This window comes from Oncorhynchus tshawytscha, linkage group LG14 (assembly GCF_018296145.1).
Source record: "Oncorhynchus tshawytscha isolate Ot180627B linkage group LG14, Otsh_v2.0, whole genome shotgun sequence".
Taxonomy (NCBI): domain Eukaryota; kingdom Metazoa; phylum Chordata; class Actinopteri; order Salmoniformes; family Salmonidae; genus Oncorhynchus; species Oncorhynchus tshawytscha.
This window is the reverse complement of record NC_056442.1, coordinates 42,916,160-42,936,464: the sequence shown is the minus strand read 5'-3', so window position 1 is coordinate 42,936,464 and position 20,305 is coordinate 42,916,160. Positions and strand designations below refer to the sequence as shown.

General features: G+C 42.8%; 1 protein-coding gene across 2 annotated transcripts in view; it reads right to left on the bottom strand.

The window, feature by feature from the left end:
* Window positions 1-20,305, bottom strand: part of LOC112267238 (chloride channel protein 2) — a 464,010-nt gene that overhangs the window by 64,044 nt on the left and 379,661 nt on the right. For both annotated transcript variants that reach the window (XM_042297555.1, XM_042297556.1), the window contains exons 7-11: window positions 7,800-7,878; window positions 6,535-6,660; window positions 4,513-4,597; window positions 2,963-3,064; window positions 2,358-2,442 (exon numbers count right to left, since the gene is read on the bottom strand). In XM_042297555.1, the coding sequence (XP_042153489.1) occupies window positions 2,358-2,442; window positions 2,963-3,064; window positions 4,513-4,597; window positions 6,535-6,660; window positions 7,800-7,878 (477 nt within the window). The remainder of the gene's footprint in view (window positions 1-2,357; window positions 2,443-2,962; window positions 3,065-4,512; window positions 4,598-6,534; window positions 6,661-7,799; window positions 7,879-20,305) is intronic.

Here is a 20,305-nt window from a genome sequence, read left to right as displayed (position 1 = left end):
TAGGATTGAAGCCAGGGCTTTGTGACGGACACTGCAATACCTTGACTTTGTTGTCCTTAAGCCATTTTGCCACAACTTTGGAAGTATGCTTGGGGTCATTGTCCATTTGGAAGACCCATTAGCGACCAAGCTTTAACTTCCTGACTGATGTCTTGAGATGTTGCTTCAATATATCCACATAAATCTCCTCCTCATGATGCCATCTATTTTGTGAGGTGCACCAGTCCCTCCTGCAGCAAAGCACCCCCACAACATGATGCTGCCACCCCCGTGCTTCACGGTTGGGATGGTGTTCTTCTGCTTGCAAGCCTCCCCCTTTTTCCTTCAAACATAACGATGGTCATTATGGCCAAACAGTTTTATTTTTGTTTCGTCAGACCAGAGGACATGTCCAAAAAGTACGATCTTTGTCCCCATGTGCAGTTGCAAACCGTAGTTTGGCTTTTTTATGGCGGTTTTGGAGCAGTGGCTTCTTCCTTGCTTGGCGGCCTTTCAGGTTATGTCGATTTAGGACTTGTTTTACTGTGGATGTAGATACTTTTGTACCCGTTTCCTCCAGCATCTTTGCCAGCAGCATACCACCCTGCATACCACTGCTGGCTTGCTTCTGAAGCTAAGCAGGGTTGGTCCTGGTCAGTTCCTGGATAAGACACCAGATGCTGCTGGAAGTGTTGGAGGGCCAGTAGGAGGCACTCTTTCCTCTGGTCCAAAAAAATATCCCAATGCCCAAAGTGATTGGGGACACTGCCCTGTGTAGGGTGCCGTCTTTTGTATGGGACGTTAAACGGGTGTCCTGACTCTCTGAGGTCATTAAAGATCCCATGGCACTTATCGTAAGAGTAGGGGTGTTAACCCCGGTGTCCTGGCTAAATTCCCAATCTGGCCCTCAAACCATCACGGTCACCTAATAATCCCCAGTTTACAACTGGCTCATTCATCCCCCTCCTCTCCCCTGTAACTATTCCCCAGGTCGTTGCTGCAAATGAGAACGTGTTCTCAGTCAACTTACCTGGTAATATAATGGATAAATAAATACAAATAAAACATTTTAAAAAAGGTCTTTTGCTGTTGTTCTGGGAATGATTTGCACTTTTCGCAGCAAAGTACGTTCACCTCTAGGAGACAGAATGAGTCTCCTTCCTGATTGGTATGACGGCTGCGTAGTCCCATGGTGTTTATACTTGCGTACTATTGTTTGTACAGATGAACGTGGTACCTTCAGGTGTTTGGAAATTGCTTCCAAGGATGAACCAGACTTGTGGAGGTCTACATTTCTTTTCTGAGGTCTTGGCTTATTTCTTTTGATTTACCAATGATTTTGGAGTTTGAAGGTAGGCCTTGAAATACAGCTACAGGTACACCTCCAATTTACTCAAATGATGTCAATTAGCCTATCAGAAGCTTTTAAAGCCATAACATAATTTTCTGATATTTCCCAAGCTGTTTAAAGGCACAGTTAACTTAGTGTATGTAAACGTCTGACCCACTGGAATTGTGATACAGTGAATTATAAGTGAAATAATCTGTCTGTAAACAATTGTTGGAAAAATGACTTGTGTCATGCACAAAGTAGATGTTCTAACTGACTTCCCAAAACTATAGTTTGTTAACAAGAAACTTGTGGAGTGGTTGGAAAACAAGTTTTAATGACTTCAACCTTATTGTATGTAACCTCCCGAATTCAAAATTAAGTATTCAGACCCTTTACTCAGTACTTTGTTGAAGCACCTTTGGAAACTGCCAAAAGTGTGCAAAGCTGTCATCAAGGCAAAGGTTGGCTACTTTGAAGAATCTCAAATGTAACATATATTTTGATTTGTTAAACACTGTTTTTCATACTACATGATTCCCTGTGTGTTATTTCATAGTTTTGATGTCTTCACTACTATTCTACAATGAAGAAAGTCAAAATAAAGAAAAACCCTTGAATGAGTAGATGTATTGAAACTTGACTGGTACTATATATATATCCCATATTGGTCCCAAGCTCCTACCCAAAGCATTGAAGCAGATATGAAAGATATGATTGGATAGGTATAAGCAACACAGCACAAATTATTCCTTTCAGAGGGCAAGGAGAAGCTATTACATTAGTGCTATCCCAATCTACATGAAGTGCCATGGGGTAGGTGCTAGGGGGTGATTTTGGAATCAACAACTTATTGTGGCAGAAATACACCAAGAGTCTGACTCACCCTCTCATTACAGAGAGAAATAGGATTGGAGATGGAGGAAAGGAATAATGAAATGGCATTAGAGAGACTGGGGCTCGCTCTCCTGACTCTCCTCTCCCTCTGATTTTCCTGTGAGATTATAACCAGACCCCACCGGCCATGGTGTGGCTTAGAGGAACTAACCTTGCCTGCCATGAACTGTCCGAAGCCAGGGGGAAAGGTTAGCGTAGACACCAGCAGAGTGACCAGGGCTGGGTACAGAAGACGCCTGAGAGAAGAGGAGAGAGAAAAGAGGGAGGGTGAGAGGGGAGTAGGAGAGAGGGAGGGAGGGTGAGAAGAGAAAAGAGGGAGGGTGAGAGGGAGAAGAGAGTAGGAGGGAGGGAGGGTGGGTGAGGGGAGAGTAGAATAGGAGGGAGGGGGAGGGGGAGAGAAGAGAAAAATGGGAGTGTGAAAGGAGGAGGCAAGAGGGTGTTTAGTCATTACTGTTTATTCTTCAAAACCAAACTGTCCACAAACCCTTTACATGGCTGAGTGATATACAGAACATTACATTAATTTAGAAGTCTGAGGATTGTTAATTCATCAGTCTGGTAGGGAGATGAGTAAACACCATTCATTAATAAACACTTGTCAAGATGAATGTCTTCATTTATCTCTGCTGTGGAGAGATCTGCATCAAAGGAGCTGCTTTCACAGCATAATCTATCTGTGTGTGTGACAGTAGGATACAGGGACTCTCTGGGACCCAGTAGGGGTTGCTGTCTGACGATGATGACATCATGACTTACTTCTTCATGAGGAACTTGTTGATGGTCTTCTGTTTCCTGATGAACTGCACTATCAATCTGTTCAGGTAGACAAACAATGCCCCGCCAAAACCACTGGCAATACTGTGGAGGGGGAGAGGATGGAGGGTTGAGAGAGGAGAGGAAGCAGAGGGAGGGGGGCAATGGAGAAAAGAGGGACAGGGAGATTTAAAAACAGAAAATTAGTTGGAGAAATGTTTACAGGTTTATGTATATAAGCTTGTGTTTTAAATAAGAACCAAGTATGTGTACACTTTGTGTAAGAGGTAGTAGGAGAGAGATACTGAGTTTCTCCACCCACCAGAACCAAGCAAGGCCCTTTAAGAAGTACTTTCCAAAGTTCCCCCTCAGCTACAGCCAAGTATATGAATGCTCATAAATTCATGTTCCTGCATAATTAATTCTGTCAAATACTCCTGAATAAATGATGAATAGATGAGGTAGAATCATTTGTACACGTTTTAAAGCCATTGTCTGAAACATATGTATGAATGTGTGTGTGTATATTCTCAGAACACCACATGGGTACCAGTTAAAGTTTGAAACATAAATCCAGAGGCTAGAAGCGGTGTACTATACAAAGGTTTGCCCCAGCTAGCATGTAGCAGAGACGACAAACTTCCCCGCTCTCGCGCTGTCCGAGTTAACTGAAACACTGACCGATTTTCCCCATAAGACATCTGAGAGGGAGAGAGTACTGAAATAAACACATACAGGGGCATACAGACACACAAAGTCTCTCTAAAAGTGTGATAAGACTGCTGTTCTCTGGAAACAGTGTTTTGTTCGATTATGTTCTGCTCAGATCCCAAGTGGGAGGACATCCTCCAGACAAAAGGGAGAAAAAAAGGGGGGATTTTCTTCTCTTTGGGAGCCCACGCAGAGTTAAGCACAGGGCTGTTCTTTCATCTGAGATGGAAATAGAGAGATAGAGGGGAGCTCCTCGTTCTCTCTATCTCCCCAGCAGCCCCCTCTCTCTCTCCCACTCCCTCTCCCCTGAGAGGCTCTGGTCTAATTCAGTTCTGTGGTAAGCCCGGAGGCTACGCTACTACGGTAACAGCAAGCTAAAATAAGACGTCCTAAATGCACCACCTCACTGGCTGAATTATCCATGTTAGGTGACTAACGTCAGGAGGCTATCCTCCTATACACTCACACCAGCTTTCACTGGCTAACAGAGGCAACGAAGAGCTCACTGGCTAACAGAGGCAACAAAGAGCTCACTGGCTACCAGAGGCAACAAAGAGCTCACTGGCTACCAGAGGCAACAAAGAGCTCACTGGCTAACAGAGGCAACAAAGAGCTCACTGGCTAACAGAGGCAACAAAGAGCTCACTGGCTAACAGAGGCAACAAAGAGCTCACTGGCTAACAGAGGCAACAAAGAGCTCACTGGCTAACAGAGGCAACAAAGAGCTCACTGGCTAACAGAGGCAACAAAGAGTTCACTGGCTAAAAGAGGCAACAAAGAGCCCACTGGCTAACAGAGGCAACAAAGAGCTCACTGGCTAATTGAGGACAACTTAGACTCACCCAATGACAGCGAAGGCTGGGAGCTCCTGGAGGTCAAAGGGGAAGTCCAGACGGAAACGGGTTTTAAACAGAGCTGTGATGGTCTCTGTGTAGGAGGGAGGGATGGAGAAAGAAATATAGTGTGATTCATCATTATCAAAATGTTTTTAAGGGGCTATATACACAGTACAGACCTTACCTCAATGTTTGATTGGGGCAATTGAGCATATTGGTCATTCCACGAAACGAGTGCCTTTTACGTCTCTTGAATATTTAAGTAGAAATTGTGCACCAATATTGAATTTTAAAAGCCTGTTATATTTAATGAAGTGCCCTTAAATATAGACCACATGGATAATTCTATAAATCAGATTTTTAATATGAGTAAAGTCTTGCTAAAGGGCCAAAACAGCATTTTGATATGTCCCTCCGTGCACCCTCTGACTTCTTGGAAGATTTTAACCCACTTAACCCCGAAATTTCTCAATTTTCACCATCATTGTAAAGCCCTAATTATACTGTTGCTTTGACAAATTCAGTTCTGAACATTATTATTTATTTAATGTTATTCATTTACGTCTGTGCCTCATTTGAATGTCCAACCTGTAACGTGAACGGAAACATTTCATATCCAATAGTCAAACCTTGGAGTAAAAGCAGGTTAGCTGGTTGTACTCTTTTTGGCCATTTTCTGGTGTTTTGTGGTGGAAAACCTAGCAGGTCGAACATAACACGACAACCTGTTACCCATACATAGACAGGGTAGAACTATTTTGTGACGCTTGCACACAATGTCACAAGAGGATTTATGCCCGATTTAACAACCCTGCTACTTTATTTCTTTATTTGACACTTTATAGGCACATAATTTACTAATTTTTCATTTAACCTCCTGAGATGGGAAAACTAGTTTATGAAGTTGGACATGTGCCCTTTATGACAGAATGTTAAAATGAGGTGAAATCAAAAGTAAGCTACAGATTTCACATGACTGGGAACACAGATATGCATCTGTTTGTCACAGACACCTTAAAAAAAGGTGGGTGCGTGGATCAGAAAACCAGTCAGTATCTGGTGTGACCACCATTTTCCTCATGCAGCACGACAACTCCTTCGCATAGAGTTGATCAGGCTGTTGATTGTGGAATGTTGTCCTACTTCTCATCAATGACTGTGTGAAGTTGCTGGATATTGGTGGGAACTGGAACATGCTGTCGTACATGTTTATCCAGAGCATCCCAAACATGCCCAATTGGTGACATATCTGGTGAATATGCACCCATGGAAGAACTGGGACATTTTCAGCATCCAGGAATTGTGTACAGATCCTTTCCACATGGGGCCGTGCTTTATCATGCTGAAACATGAGGTGATGGCGGCGGAGGAATGGCACAACAATGGGCCCAAGGAGCTCGTCACGGTATCTCTTGCATTTTAACGATGCCAATTTGAATGCGCATTGTGTTCCTTGTCCGTAACTTATGCCTGCCCATACCATAACCCCACTACCAATATGGGGCACTCTGTTCACAACGTTGACATCAGCAAACCGCTTGCCCATTCAATGCAATCTGTCTGGTAAAGTTGAAACCGGGATTCATGCATGAAGAGCAGACTTCTCTAGAGTGCCAGTGGCCATCGAAGGTGAGCAATTGCCCATTGAAGTCGGTTATGATATCGAACTGCACAGGTCAAGACCCTGGTGAGGACGTCAAGCATGCAGATGAGCTTCCCTGAAACAGTTTGTGCAGAAATTGCTTCAGTTGTGCAAACCCAGTTTCATCAGCTGTCCAGGTGGCTGTAATGATCATGCTGTTTAATCAGCTTCTTGATATGCCACACCTGTCAGGTGGATGGATTATCTTGGCAAAAGAGAAAAGCTCACTAACAGGGACGTAAAACAAATTTGTGCACCAAATTTGAGAGAAATAAGCGTTTTGTGCATATTGAAAATTTCGGTGATCTTTTATTTCAGCTCATGAAACAAACACTTTACATGTTCCGTTGATATTTTTGATCAGTATACATGTAGACCGGTCTTACCCTCGTCTCTATTCCACACGGCCAGGACTCTGAAGATGAAGGCACTGAAGGTGGCAGCGAAGAACCCTCTCCAGTAATTCCTCACCGCAAAGAACGTAGACGTTACCTCAATACTGAACAGCACACCTACAAAACACACACACATAATCAATTTCTCAGGAACATGAACAAAGTAGCTATACTCCAATCAGGGGAGTGAAGGGGGAAGGAGTGAACCTTGCAATCTCCAACCCAACCAGTATCAGTCAGTGAGTGTTATCCCACTGGGCACACCACATCATTTGGTGGATAATTGGTGGATAAGTGGATAATTGGGTCATATTTGTTTGAGACGTTGATCAATGAGATTACAACCTATACATTCACCCACTCAAAAAGACTGCCAAAAGTTAGTTGAATTTCAATGTGTTATCACTAAATCAAACCAAAGTTTAAATGCAATTTAAATTCACGTTTGATTTAGTTATATTCTTTAACAGATGTTTTGTTGAGATGGAGACATGAATCCAACATATCAATTATTACATTTGTAGACAAACTGGAATTCAAAGTCAGTGGCACAGATTGAACTAAGTAGAAGATATAGCACCTTCAAATGTTGATATTTGGTTGTGTTGATAACCAAACAATTCAATATCACTAAATTACATTTGATATCAACCAGAGATTGAAACCACAGGTCTATGTACTCTATTTTTAGTTGAATCCTGGGTTGAATTGAGACAATAGTTGATGACTTTCGAAATAGTATACAGACCTAAATAGCATCATTGATGATATGAGTGATATAGCATGGTGACATTTCATTTGCTCGGTTAATCCTACCCCTTGGAATGACTGATAGCTACAGTGACTATTTAATTATTCATTGGAGATCTGTCAATCATTTTCACGAAAGCACATTGGTAATAGTCAAAGACAAGCAGCCTAGCCCTGCTTAACTATGACATGTGAAAACCCTGGATGGTAGACCAAAGGGCAGCTGTAGATATATTAATTGTCCAGTAGGAGGTGCTGCAGTGTATATATATATTTCTGATAGTAACCAAATTGAAGATCTGACTGTTTTAAAGGTACAAATTAAACTTCATTACAAGAGTGTCAATGTTAATATTTGGTTACCATGATGACAATCCTGTTTTTGAAATTTCCCTCTCAAAACAGTTTACATTGCTGCCTTTTTTCAAATCAAATAGATTCCACGTCCCAATAAGATGACAAATTACACTGAAACAACATTGATTCAACCAGTTGGTGCCACTCACCTCCTATAGGGGCAGCGAAACAGCAGCCCACCCCCACAGCACAGGCAGCTGCCAACATCTCAATGTTTCTCGACTCATTCTGTTAACACATAGGGAGAGGTGTCCACACACACACACACACACACACACACACACACACACACCCGTTGTCGGGATGTAGGCTTAGCAGTGTGGAAGGAGGCAGACAAGGATGTTGCTTTTTTCTGTCCACGGTGAGGGCTTTTACAGTGCCTTCGGAAAGTATTCAGACTCCTTGACCTTTTCCAAATTTTGTTACGTTACAGCCTTATTCTAAAATTGATTAAATCGTTTTTTCCCATCATCAAATCTACACACAATGCCCCATAATGACAAAGGGAAAAACTGTTTTTTTGAAGTTTTTGCTAACTTATATTAAAAAAAAGGAAATATCACATTTGCATAAGTATTCAGACCCTTTACTCAATACTTTGTTGAAGCAACTTTGGCAGCGATTACAGCCTTGAGTCTTCTTGGGTATGGCATTACAAGCTTGGCACATCTGTATTTGGGGAGTTTCTCCCATTCTTCTCTGCAGATCATCTCAAGCTCTGTCAGGTTGCACAGCTATTTTCAGGTCTCTCCAGAGATGTTCGATCGGGTTCAAGTCCGGGCTCTGGCTGGGCCACTCAAGGACATTCAGAGACTTGTCCCAAAGCCACGCCTGCGCTGTCTTGGCTGTGTCCTTAGGGTCATTGTCCTGTTGGAAGGTGAACCTTTGCCCCAGTCTGAGGTCCTGAGCTCTCTGGAGCAGGTTTTCATCAAGGACCTCTGTACTTTTCTCCATTCATCTTTGCTTCGATTCTGACTAGTCTCCCAGTCACTGCCACTGAAAAACATCCCCACAGCATGATGCTGCCACCACCATGCTTCACCGTAGGGATAGTGCCAGGTTTCCTCCAGAAGTGACGCTTGGCATTCAGGCCAAAGAGTTCAATCTTGGTTTCATCAGACCAGAGAATACTGTTTCTCATTGCCTGAGAGTCTTTAGGTGCCTTTTGGCAAACTCCAAGCGGGCTGTCATGTAACTTTTACTGAGGAGTGGCCACTACCATAAAGGCCTGATTGGTGGAGTGCTGCAGAGATGGCTGTCCTTCTGGAAGGTTCTCCCATCTCCATAGAGGAACTCTGGAGCTCTGTCAGAGTGACCATCAGGTTCTTGGTCACCTCCCTGACCAAGGCCCTTCTCCCCCGATTGCTCAGTTTGGCTGGGCGGCCAGCTCTAGGAAGAGTCTTGGTGATTCCAAACTTCTTCCAATTAAGAATGATGGAGGCCACTGTGTTCTTTGGGACCTTCAATGCTGCATTAATGTTTTGGTACCCTTGCCCAGATCTGTGCCTCACACAATCCTGTCATCTCAGAGGTCTAAGGACAATTCCTTCGACCTCATTGCTTGTTTTTTTCTCTGACATGCACTGTCAACTGTGGAACATTATATAGACAGGTGTGTGCCTTTCCAAATCATGTCCAAGCAATTGAATTTACCACAGATGGACGCCAATCAAGTTGTAGACGCATCAAGTTAGATCAATGGAAACAGGATGCACTGGAGCTCAATTTCGAGTCTCATAACACAGGATCTGAATACTTATGTAAATAAGGCATCCGTTTTTTATTTGTAATACATTTGCCAAAATGTTTAAAAAACTGTTTTTGCTTCATCATTATTGGGTATTCTGTGTAGATTGGTGAGGATTTCTTTTATTTAATCAATTTTAGAATAAGGCTGTAACGTAATGTAGAAAAAGTCAAGGTGTCTGAATACTTTCCGAAGGCACTATGTGAAAAAATGGGTAATAAATAAGCACCCAAAGTAGGCTACTACATTATTTACAAAATAGTCAACAGGACGAAGAGCAATATCAACTGGATTTAAATCAATAAGTCAGCCCACTGACCTCCCCCAGGGCAGGCCTCAGTAATGACTGATAGCAATTAGCATGCACAAGTATAGCCCAACCTACCAGTCACAGCTGTTGTGGATGAAATGCAGAGTTTAAATACATTTTACCCATAATGCATTTCACCATACCATTTCACCTCAACAGGTTGGCATGAACAGTTGAAGTGTCAATCAGCAGTTGAAACAATAACAAAGCAGTCTCCCCACACACTTCAATAAAAACCTGAGGGATATGGCTGGAGAAATGTATCCACTCAAAAACTAATGGACAGAGCTATGGATGCAAGGACTGACCATCCATGATATCATGTTTTGAAGTTATAATTGTTTGTTTGCATTTACTTTGTTAACAAACATTGGAGTGTAACAAGCTTATATTTTGGGTTCTGATGAGGTGCGAAATTTGAACTAAGCTCATGAGGCACTTATAAGTCAAATACTAAAAGAATCAATGGGTACATTTCATTAATTCGCAAACTCGGTCCTGGGGACCCCAAGAGGTGCATGCTTGGATTCAGCTGTGTAGTGCTAGGGGAAAACCAAAACATGCACCCCTTGGGGTCCCCAGGACCGAGTTTGTGAAATGCAGAGTTAAAATGTTTGCCTATCTCCAATTATGAGGACAAATAATGTAAGCAACCATTTACATTTCTTCAACTTTGCTTGAGCGCTGAAGCTTTTATTCCTAAAAATGATCACTTTGTAGGTAATATTTTAATTAACAAATGCATGGAGTAATTTGTGTGGAATCGCAAAAAACTAAATCAAATTGGCATACGCAACCACAAACTCTCATAGGTTATATTTCTCAGCAATCAAAATAGCAGAGAACATTCCTGCAAATAAAATGAAGTTACAAAAAAATCAGATTTGATAAAATTGACTTGCTTTACTTTGCTAGAAGGCACCGAGAGATTGGATCTGTGACACTGCCCAAACAACCACAGGGTACGGTCGAATGAAATACAATTTCTACAAACACAGTATAGCATGGGACTACAGATGGATTACAGATGTAATATGGACAGGTGGTAGAAAGATGGGATATGGAGTCCAGGAGAGGAGGAAGTTATGGTGGATATTCTGCCCTTCAACTCCAGCCATGATTTACCTTGTTTCCAATGAGGTTTGGCTCCTTTAAGCAGCATGTTAGTGAAACAGAGAGGGGTGAGTGTTGATGTGTACTAAATACACACACACACACAGAATTAGTATGCCATAAAATGCGGCATATTCATATACAGTACAGATACAACACAGAGAGGAGGGGGGAAGAGAGAGCGGATGAGGGAAGGAGAGAGGCTAGAGGGAGCAGAAGATTAAGGGGAGACGGACAGAGAAACAGACAGGGTTATGCAGCAAAAGAGTGCTCCACTCGAGGGGACTTGAAGGTCTGCTTCAAAGATTCTTCATTGCCCCGGTCCCCCAGACCCCATCCCTTCTCACACACACACACACATACCAGTTGTCTCTCATCTTCAGAGTACAGAGAGATGAGTCAAAGATTCCCTCCCTCTCATTCCCTCTGTCTCCCAAGGCCCAAGTGGAACAAGCATAGAAAGTTGAAAGACTATCTCTCTACTCCTCAATGCCTGATTCTCTGTCTTTACCTCGATATCTCTCTCCCTTGCTTTCAAAACCTTTCTTCATTTATATATCTCTACATTTATTTATTGCTCCCTGTAGTATATCTATGGAGATTAAAGATGAGACGTATTTAATTAGTTTGCAAATAACATGCTGGTTTAAATATTTATTATGTGTATATTACTTGTCTAAATGTATATTGTGTGTGTGTGTGTCCGCACACGCATATTCTGGACATACACTCAGAAGAACAGGAACCAATATACACAGTCAGTTAGGAAAGCAAAGTCTAGCTTTTTCAAACAGAAATTCACATCCTGCAGTACTAATTCCAAAAAGTTTTGGGACACTGTAAAGTCTATGGAGATATAGACTCTATATATCAATGATGTCGCTCTTGCTGTGGGTGATTATTTGATCCACCTCTACGCAGACAACACCATTCAGTATACATGTGACCCTTCTTTCGACTTAACTTCTTATGGATGGGGGGGGGCAGTATTGAGTAGCTTGGATGAATAAGGTGCCCAGAGTAAACTGCCTGCTACTCAGGCCCAGAAGCTAAGATATGCATATTACTAGTAGATTTGCATAGAAAACACTCTGGAGTTTCTAAAACTGTTTGAATTATGTCTGTGAACTCAAATGGCAGGCAAAAACCTGAGAAAAAAATCAACCAGGAAGTGGAAAATCTGAGGTTTGTAGGTTTTCAAGTCTTTGCCTATCCAATATACAGTGGAAATTTGGTCCGATTGCACTTCAAGGCTTCCACTAGATGTCAACAGTCTTTAGAACATGGTTTCAGGCTTCTACTGTGAAGGGAGAGCGAATAAGAGCTGTTTGACTAAGAGGTCTGGCAGAATGCCATGAGCTCAGTCATGTGCGTGAGAGCTAGCTGCGTTCCTTTTCATTTCTAAAGACAAAGGAATTGTCCGGTTGGAATATTTTTGAAGATTTATGTTAAAAACATCCTAAAGATTGATTCTATACATCGTTTAACACATTTCTACGAACTGTAATATAACTTTGACTTTTCGTCTGGACTAATTGTGCCTGCGCCTCATGAATTTGGATTTGTGAACTAAGCGCGCGAAAAAAACAGGAGTAATTTGGACATAAATGGACTTTATCTAACAAAACAAACATTTATTGTGGAACTGGGATTCCTTGGAGTGCATTCTGATGAAGATAAAAGGTAAGTGAATATTTATAATGCTATTTCTGACTTCTGTTGACTCCACAACATGGCGGGTATCTGTATGGCTTGTTTTGGCGTCTGAGCGCTGTACTCAGATTATTGCATGGTGTGCTTTTTCCGTAAAGCTTTTTTGAAATCTGACAGAGCAGTTGCATTAAGGAGAAGTATATCTTTAATTCCATGTATAACACTTGTATTTTCATCAACATTTATGATGAGTATTTCTGTATTTTGATGTGGCTCTCTGCAAAATCACCAGATGTTTTGGAAGCAAAACATTACTGAACATAACGGGCCAATGTAAACTGAGATTTTTGGATATAAATATGAACTTTATCGAACAAAACATACATGTAATTGTGTAACATGAAGTCCTATGAGTGTCATCTGATGAAGATCATCAAAGGTTAGTGATTCATTTGATCTCTATTTCTGCTTTTTGTGACTTCTCTTTGGCTGGAAAAATGGCTGTGTTTTTCTGTGACTAAGTGCTGACCTAACATAATCTCATGTTATGCTTTCGTCGTAAAGCCTTTTTGAAATCGGACACTGTGACTGTATTTACAACAACTTTTTTTTAAATGGTGTATAATACTTGTATGTTTGAGGAATTTTAATTCTGAGATTTCTGTTTGAATTTGGCGCCCTGCACTTTCACTGGCTGTTGTCAAATCGATCCCGTTAACGGGATTTCATCCATAAGAAGTTTTAAGAAACCTCCAAACGAGCTTCAATGCCATACAACACTCCTTCGAAGGCCTCCAACTGCTCTTAAATGCTAGTACAACGAAAGGCATGCTCTTCAATCGATCGCTGCCCGAACCTGCCTGCCCGACTAGCATCACTACTCTGGACGGTTCGGACTTAGAATATATGTGGATAACTACAAATACCTAGGTGTCTGGCTAGACTGTAAACTCTCCTTCCAAACTCATATTAAGCATCTCCAATCCCAAATTAAATCTAGAATTGGCTTCTTATTTCGCAACAAAGCCTCCTTCATTCATGCTGCTAAACATACCCTCGTAAAACTGACTATCCTACCGAGCCTCGACTTCGGTGATGTCATTTACAAAATAGCCTCCAACACTCTACTCAACCAATTGGATGCAGTCTATCACAGTGCCATACCTTTTGTCACTAAAGCTCCATATACCACCCACCACTGCGACCTGTATGCTCTTGTTGGTTGGTCCTCGCTACATATTCGTCTCCAAACCCACTGGCTCCAGGTCATCTATAAGTATTTGCTAGGTAAAGCTCTGCCTTATCTCAGCTCAGGTCACCATAGCAACTCCCACACGTAGCACGCGCTCCAGCAGGTATATTTCACTGGTCATCCCCAAAGCCAACACCTCCTTTGGCCGCCTTTCCTTCCAGTTCTCTGCTGCCAATGACTGGAACGAATTGCAAAAATCACTAAAGATGGAGACTTATATCTCCCTCACTAACTTTAAGCATCAGCTGTCAGAGCAGCTTACCGATTGCTGCAGTGGACATAGCCCATCTGTAAATAGCCCATCCAACCAACTACCTACCTCATCCAATATTTGTTTTTTGTTTTCCTGCTCTTTTGCACACCAGTATTTCTACTTGCACATCCTCAACTGCACATCTATCACTCCACAGTCTTAATTGCTAAATTGTAATTACTTCGCCACTATGGCCTATTTATTACCTTACCTCCTTACTTCATTAGCACACACTGCATACAGATTTTTCTATTGTGTTATTGACTGTACGTTTGTCTATCCCATGTGTAACGCTGTTGTTGTTTTAGTCGCACTGCTTTGCTTCATCTTGGCCAGGTCGCAGTTGTAAATGAGAACTTGTTCTCAACTGGCCTACCTGGTTAAATAAAGGTGAAAAAAATCCTGCTACTGAATTGATACTATGCTTATTGTAGCTAGCAGTTACTCGTTATGCTACTGTTTTCTGATATTAAATGTTGTTAGCAAATGCTCGCAAGCTGTGAACTTCGCTCAATATGCTCACGTAGCACATCTACCTGCTGAGGGGACGTCATTGACTGAGGATCAATCCATGTCGCTGCTCTACTGTTGGCAGTCAATAGTGGGTACAACTAGCTAGCTAGTAGATTAGTCTTGGGACTATTGTATACTTTGAGAGTTCCCATGCCAGCTTCAGGCAGAGTCTGTGCTCTCGGTTTACACACCCCATCACGGAGAATCTGCCCTCATCCATATAGGAGAAAGAAGCCTACGCTAGCCTAATGTGTGTTGATATACAGTGAGAAGCAATGTTTCTTGATGACTGCATGATCACGCTCTCTGTTGCCAGTGTGAGTTAGAACTTTAAACAGGTCAACATTCACAAGGCTGCAGGCACAGACGGATTACCGGGACGTGTACTCTGAGCATGCGCTGACCAACGGACAAGTGTTTTCACTGACATTTTCAACCTGTCCCTGACTGAGTCTGTAATACCAACATGTTTTAAGCAGACCACCATAGTCCCTGTGCCCAAGAACACTAAGGAAACCTGCCTAAATTACTACCGCCCCGTAGCACTCACGTCTGTAGCCATGAAGTGCTTTGAAAGGCTGGTCATGGTTCACATCAACACCATCATCCCAGAAACCCTAGACCCACTCCAATTTGTATACCAACCCATGAGATCCACAGATGATGCAATCTCTATTGCAATCCACACTGCCCATTCCCACCTAGACAAAAGGAACACTTATGTCAGAATGCTATTCATTCACTACAGCTCAGCTTTCAACACCATAGTGCCCTCAAACTCATCACTAAGGACCCTGGGCCTAAACACCTCCCTCTGCAACTGGTTCCTGGACTTCCTGACGGGCCGCCTCCAGGTGTTAAGGGTAGGTAACAACACATCCGCCACGCTGATACTCAACACGGGGGCCCCTCAGGGGTGCGTGCTCAGTCCCCTCCTGTATTCCCTGTTCACTTATGACTGCATGGCCAGGCACGACTACAACATCATCATTAAGTTTGACGACAACAGGTGGTAGGCATGATCGCCGACAACGATGAGACAGCCTTTAGGGAGGTCAGAGACCTGGCTGAATGGTGCCAGGATAACAACCTCTCTCTCAACGTGATCAAGACAAAAGGAGATGATTATGGACAACAGGAAAAGGAAGACTGAGAATGGGCGCATGCTCATCGACAGGGCTGTAGTGGAGCAGACAGAGCTTCAAATTCTTTGGTGTCCACATCACCAACAAACTAACATTGTCCAAGCACACCAAGACAGTCGTGAAGAGGGCATGACAAACTCTATTCCCCTCAGGAGACAAAAGATTTGGCATGGGTCCTCAGATCCTCAAAAAGTTGTACAGCTGCACCATCAAGAGCATCACTGCCTGGTATGGCAACTGCTAAGCCTCCAACTGCAAGGCACTACAGAGGGTAGTGCGAACGGCCCAGGACATCACTGGGGCCAAGTTTCCTGCCATCCAGGACCTCCATATCAGACCGTGTCAGAGGAAGGCCCTAAAAATTGTCAAAGACTCCAGCCACCCTAGTTATAGACTGTTCTCTCTGCAAGCGGTACTGGAGCGCCAAGTCTAGGTCCAAAAGGCTCCATAACAGCTTCTACCCCCAAGACATAAGACTCCTGAACAGCTATTCAAATGGTTACCCAGACTATTTGCATTGCCCCCCACCCCACCTCCCTCTTTTACACTGCTGCTTCTCTGTTCATTATCATCTATGCATAGTCACTTTACCTCAACTTACCTGTGCCCCCACACATTGACTCTGTACCGGCACCCCCTGTATATAGCCTCGCTAATGTTATTTTACTGCTGCTCTTCAATTATTTGTTGTTTTTTACTTGTCCATTTAATCTTAAAACTTGTTTTTCTTAAAACTGCATTGTTGGTTAAATTTGATATGAGCAAGGAGATGGTGCTTATCACGCCGATTTGATAGTATTTGGTCTCATGTAGCTTACTCAATTATGTGTGGTGCAGTTCACGAGACCGCTACAAGACACTACAGTATCAGCGGTTCATTTACGCTGTCTTTCAGTCACATTAGTCATCTTATAGGCAGCAGTAGGTTTAGCCCCTGTATTTATTAACCATGTCTAATCACGTCATGCCTTCTACATAGGTAGTCGGCTCCCTGTCGGTCCATCTCGTAGTCTAGTAGTTTTTAGTGACAACTATTCTACCATGTGCAATTATACTGTATGCTAACTGTAGTGATTGCTTCATTCTAGTATCATGTATTAGATCCTGTTTTTAATTGATCTTCTGTTGCATTTTGTTGTGTCTTACATAATTCAATGCTGTGGTGATGCGTGTAAACTAATATTCTTGTTTAATTGTCTTCACACCGTGTTGCATTATGGCATGGCTGCTGATACTGCATTCGTGGGAGCAATATGCATGTTTAGGCTCTGCTTCCCCTTGCGAGGTGAATGTAGTGCTAACAATGTCGTGTTAAGTCTCTTATCATCTGCACATAATCGTTGGCATGGTTGCTACTATTGCTATTGGCAAGAGCACACTGTGAGGTCACTGTGCCATAGAGGCAACACTAGCCACCCCTTCCACTCATTTTCAATGAGCATCACAGTACGATGGCAGACAGAACGTTTATGCAGATCTTTAACCCACGCTGAGGCTTTTACATGAACACTCGTATATATTCATTAAATATGTGCTGATTTTACAGTTTATGTATTATGTTAATTGTGTATTATTGTGATGCATCTATTGGCTGGGGCAATCCATTTTGTCGTCTGGTTTATCCCAGATTGCCCCCTTCGGTCATGCCCTGATCTGTTTCACCTGACCTTGTGCTTCTCTCCACCTGCTCATCTTCCCCACTTACCCCTGGGTATTTATACCTGTGTTTTCTGTCTGTCTGTGCCAGTTCATCTTGTTTGTTCAAATCAACCAGCATTTTGTCTCAGCTCCTGGTTTTGACCCTTGCCTGTCCTGACAGCTTGCCTGCCATCCTGTGCCTTTGGCCCTTCTCTGGATTTCCGACATCTGCCTGACCTGACCCTGGGCCTGCCTGCCGTCCTGTACCTTGGCCCCACTATTCTGGATTATCGACCCCTGCCTGTCTTGGCCTGTCGTTTGCCTGCCCCTGTTGTTGCAATAAACATTGTTACTTCAACACAGTCTGCCCTTGGATCTTACCTGAAAGCTGATACTTTCAGGATACATTTGCATTATTTCTGTTGTCATCTTCATTCTCGCTGTAGTACTCATGAAGCATCAGGTTAGGCATATCTTTGGAGTGTACTAGTAGCCAGTTACGCAAGTTATCAGGCATGCTCGTACATTGTTGGAACGCACGCAGGCATCGTATACTTTGCTACAGTGATTGCTGTAGCTGAGCATGACTCATTTTCTACCACCATTGTGCTGTGCCAAATGTTGTGGACTGCTATGTGCGCTGTCGAGCAGCGTAATATCTTGTGATACTCAGATGGAGACAGTCTGTTGCCGGCTAAACATTCCCGGGTCAGTCTCATCATTTGGCACATTTCAAAGAAGTACAGCTCATTTTAAAATGATTACTACTGCTAAGTGTAACCTTTTTCTCCCAGATTTCTGTTAATCACCCTGGACCTTAAATGGGGAAGCTCGCGCTGTATCGCGGTGTGATGACCAATCAAGGCTTGCTATAGCTTCAAGCCGTGTTGAATTGGCTGTTAATACTAGCATTACCTAGCACGCCATGGGCTTGCTAAACACCCACGTGGCAATCAGCTGTTGGCGATCGAGCGTTCATTGTCCCCAATGGAAATGTCTGTTAAGAGCTTGTTTCAAACACTAATATGCAGGCATATTTCAGTATCTATTGGATTTATTTACTCTTCCTATCAGGTCATCCATTTTCTTCATGGCCTACCAGCATATACACTATATATACAAAGTTATGTGGACACCCATTCAAAATTAGTGGATTCATCTTTTTCAGCCACACCTGTTGCAGACAAGTGTAAAAGTTGAGCACAAAGCCCTGCAGTCTCCAGACAAACATTGGCAGTAGAAAGGCCTTACTGAAGAGCTCAGTGACTTTCAACTTGGCACCGTCATAGGATGCCACCTTTCCAACAAGTCAGTTTGTCAAATTTCTGTCCTGCTAGAGCTGCCCCAGTCAACAAAGTGCTGTTGTTGTGAAGAGGAAACGTCTAGGAGCAACAACGGCTCAGCCACGAAGTGGTAGGCCACACAAGCTCACAGAAAGGGACTGCCAACTGCTGAAGTGCGTAGCAAGTACAAATTGTCTGTCCTCAGTTTCAACACTCACTACTGAGTTCCAAACTGCCTCTGGAAGCAACGTAAGCAAAATAACTGTTCGTCGGGAGCTTCATGAAATGGATTTCTATGGCCAAGCAGCTGGACACAAGCCTAAGATCCCCATGCGCAATGCCAAGCGTCGGCTGGAGTGGTGTAAAGTTAACCACCATTGGAATCTGGAGCAGTGGAAACACGTTCTCTGGAGTGATGAATCACGCTTAACCATCTGGTAGTCCAATGGATGAATCTGAGTGTCAGGAGAATGCTACCTGCCCAAATGCATAGCATCAACTGTAAAGTTTGGCGGAGGAGAAATAATGGTCCGGGGCTGTTTTTCATGGTTCAGTCTAGGCCCCTTAGTTCCAGTGAAGGGAAATCTTAATGCTAAAGCATACAATGAGATTCAGGATGATTTTGTGCTTCCAACTTTGTGGTAACAGTTTTGTCCTGAGTCTGCACAACTCTGCCAGGACCTAGGATCAAGAGAGACACTCAAGTAATTTAGTACTATATCTCTTGACACAATGATGAAAATAATCATGGTCTCTAAACCTTCAAGCTGCATACTGGACCCTATTCCAACTAAACTACTGAAAGAGCTGCTTCCTGTGCTTGGACCTCCTATGTTGAACATAATAAACGGCTCTCTATCCACCGGATGTGTACCAAACTCACTCACTGAAAAAGCCAAACCTTGAGCCAGAAAATATAAACAACTATCGGCCTATATCGAATCTTACATTCCTCTCAACATTTTTAGAAAAAGCTGTTGCACAGCAACTCACTGCCTTCCTGAAGACAATGTATACGAAATGCTTCAGTCTGCTTTCAGACCCCATCATAGCACTGAGACTGCACTTGTGAAGATGGTAAATTACCTTTTAATGGCGTCAGACCAAGGCTCTGCATCTGTCCTCGTGCTCCTAGACCTTAGTGCTGATTTTGATACCATTGATCACCACATTCTTTTGGAGAGATTGGAAACCCAAATTGGTCTACACGGACAAGTTCTGACCTGGTTTAGATCTTATCTGCCGGAAAGATATGTTTGTCTCTGTGAATGGTTTGTCCTCTGACAAATCAACTGTACATTTCGGTGTTCCTCAAGGTTCCGTTTTAGGACCACTATTGTTTTCACTATATATTTTACCTCTTGGGGATGTCATTCGAAAACATAATGTTAACGTTCACTGCTATGCGGATGACACACAGCTGTACATGGTGAAGCCCAAAAAATGCCCTCGCTAGAAGCCTGTGTTTCAGACATAGGGAAGTGGATGGCTGCAAACATTTTACTTTTAAACTCGGACAAAACAGAGATGCTTGTTCTAGGTCCCAAGAAACAAAGAGATCTTCAGTTGAATCTGACAATTAATCTTGATGGTTGAAAAGTCGTCTCAAATAAAACTGTGAAGGACATCGGCGTTACTCTGGACCCTGATCTCTTTTGACGAACATATAAAGACATTTCAAGGACAGCTTTTTTCCATCTACGTAACATTGCAAAAATCAGAAACTTTCTGTCCAAAAATGATGCAGA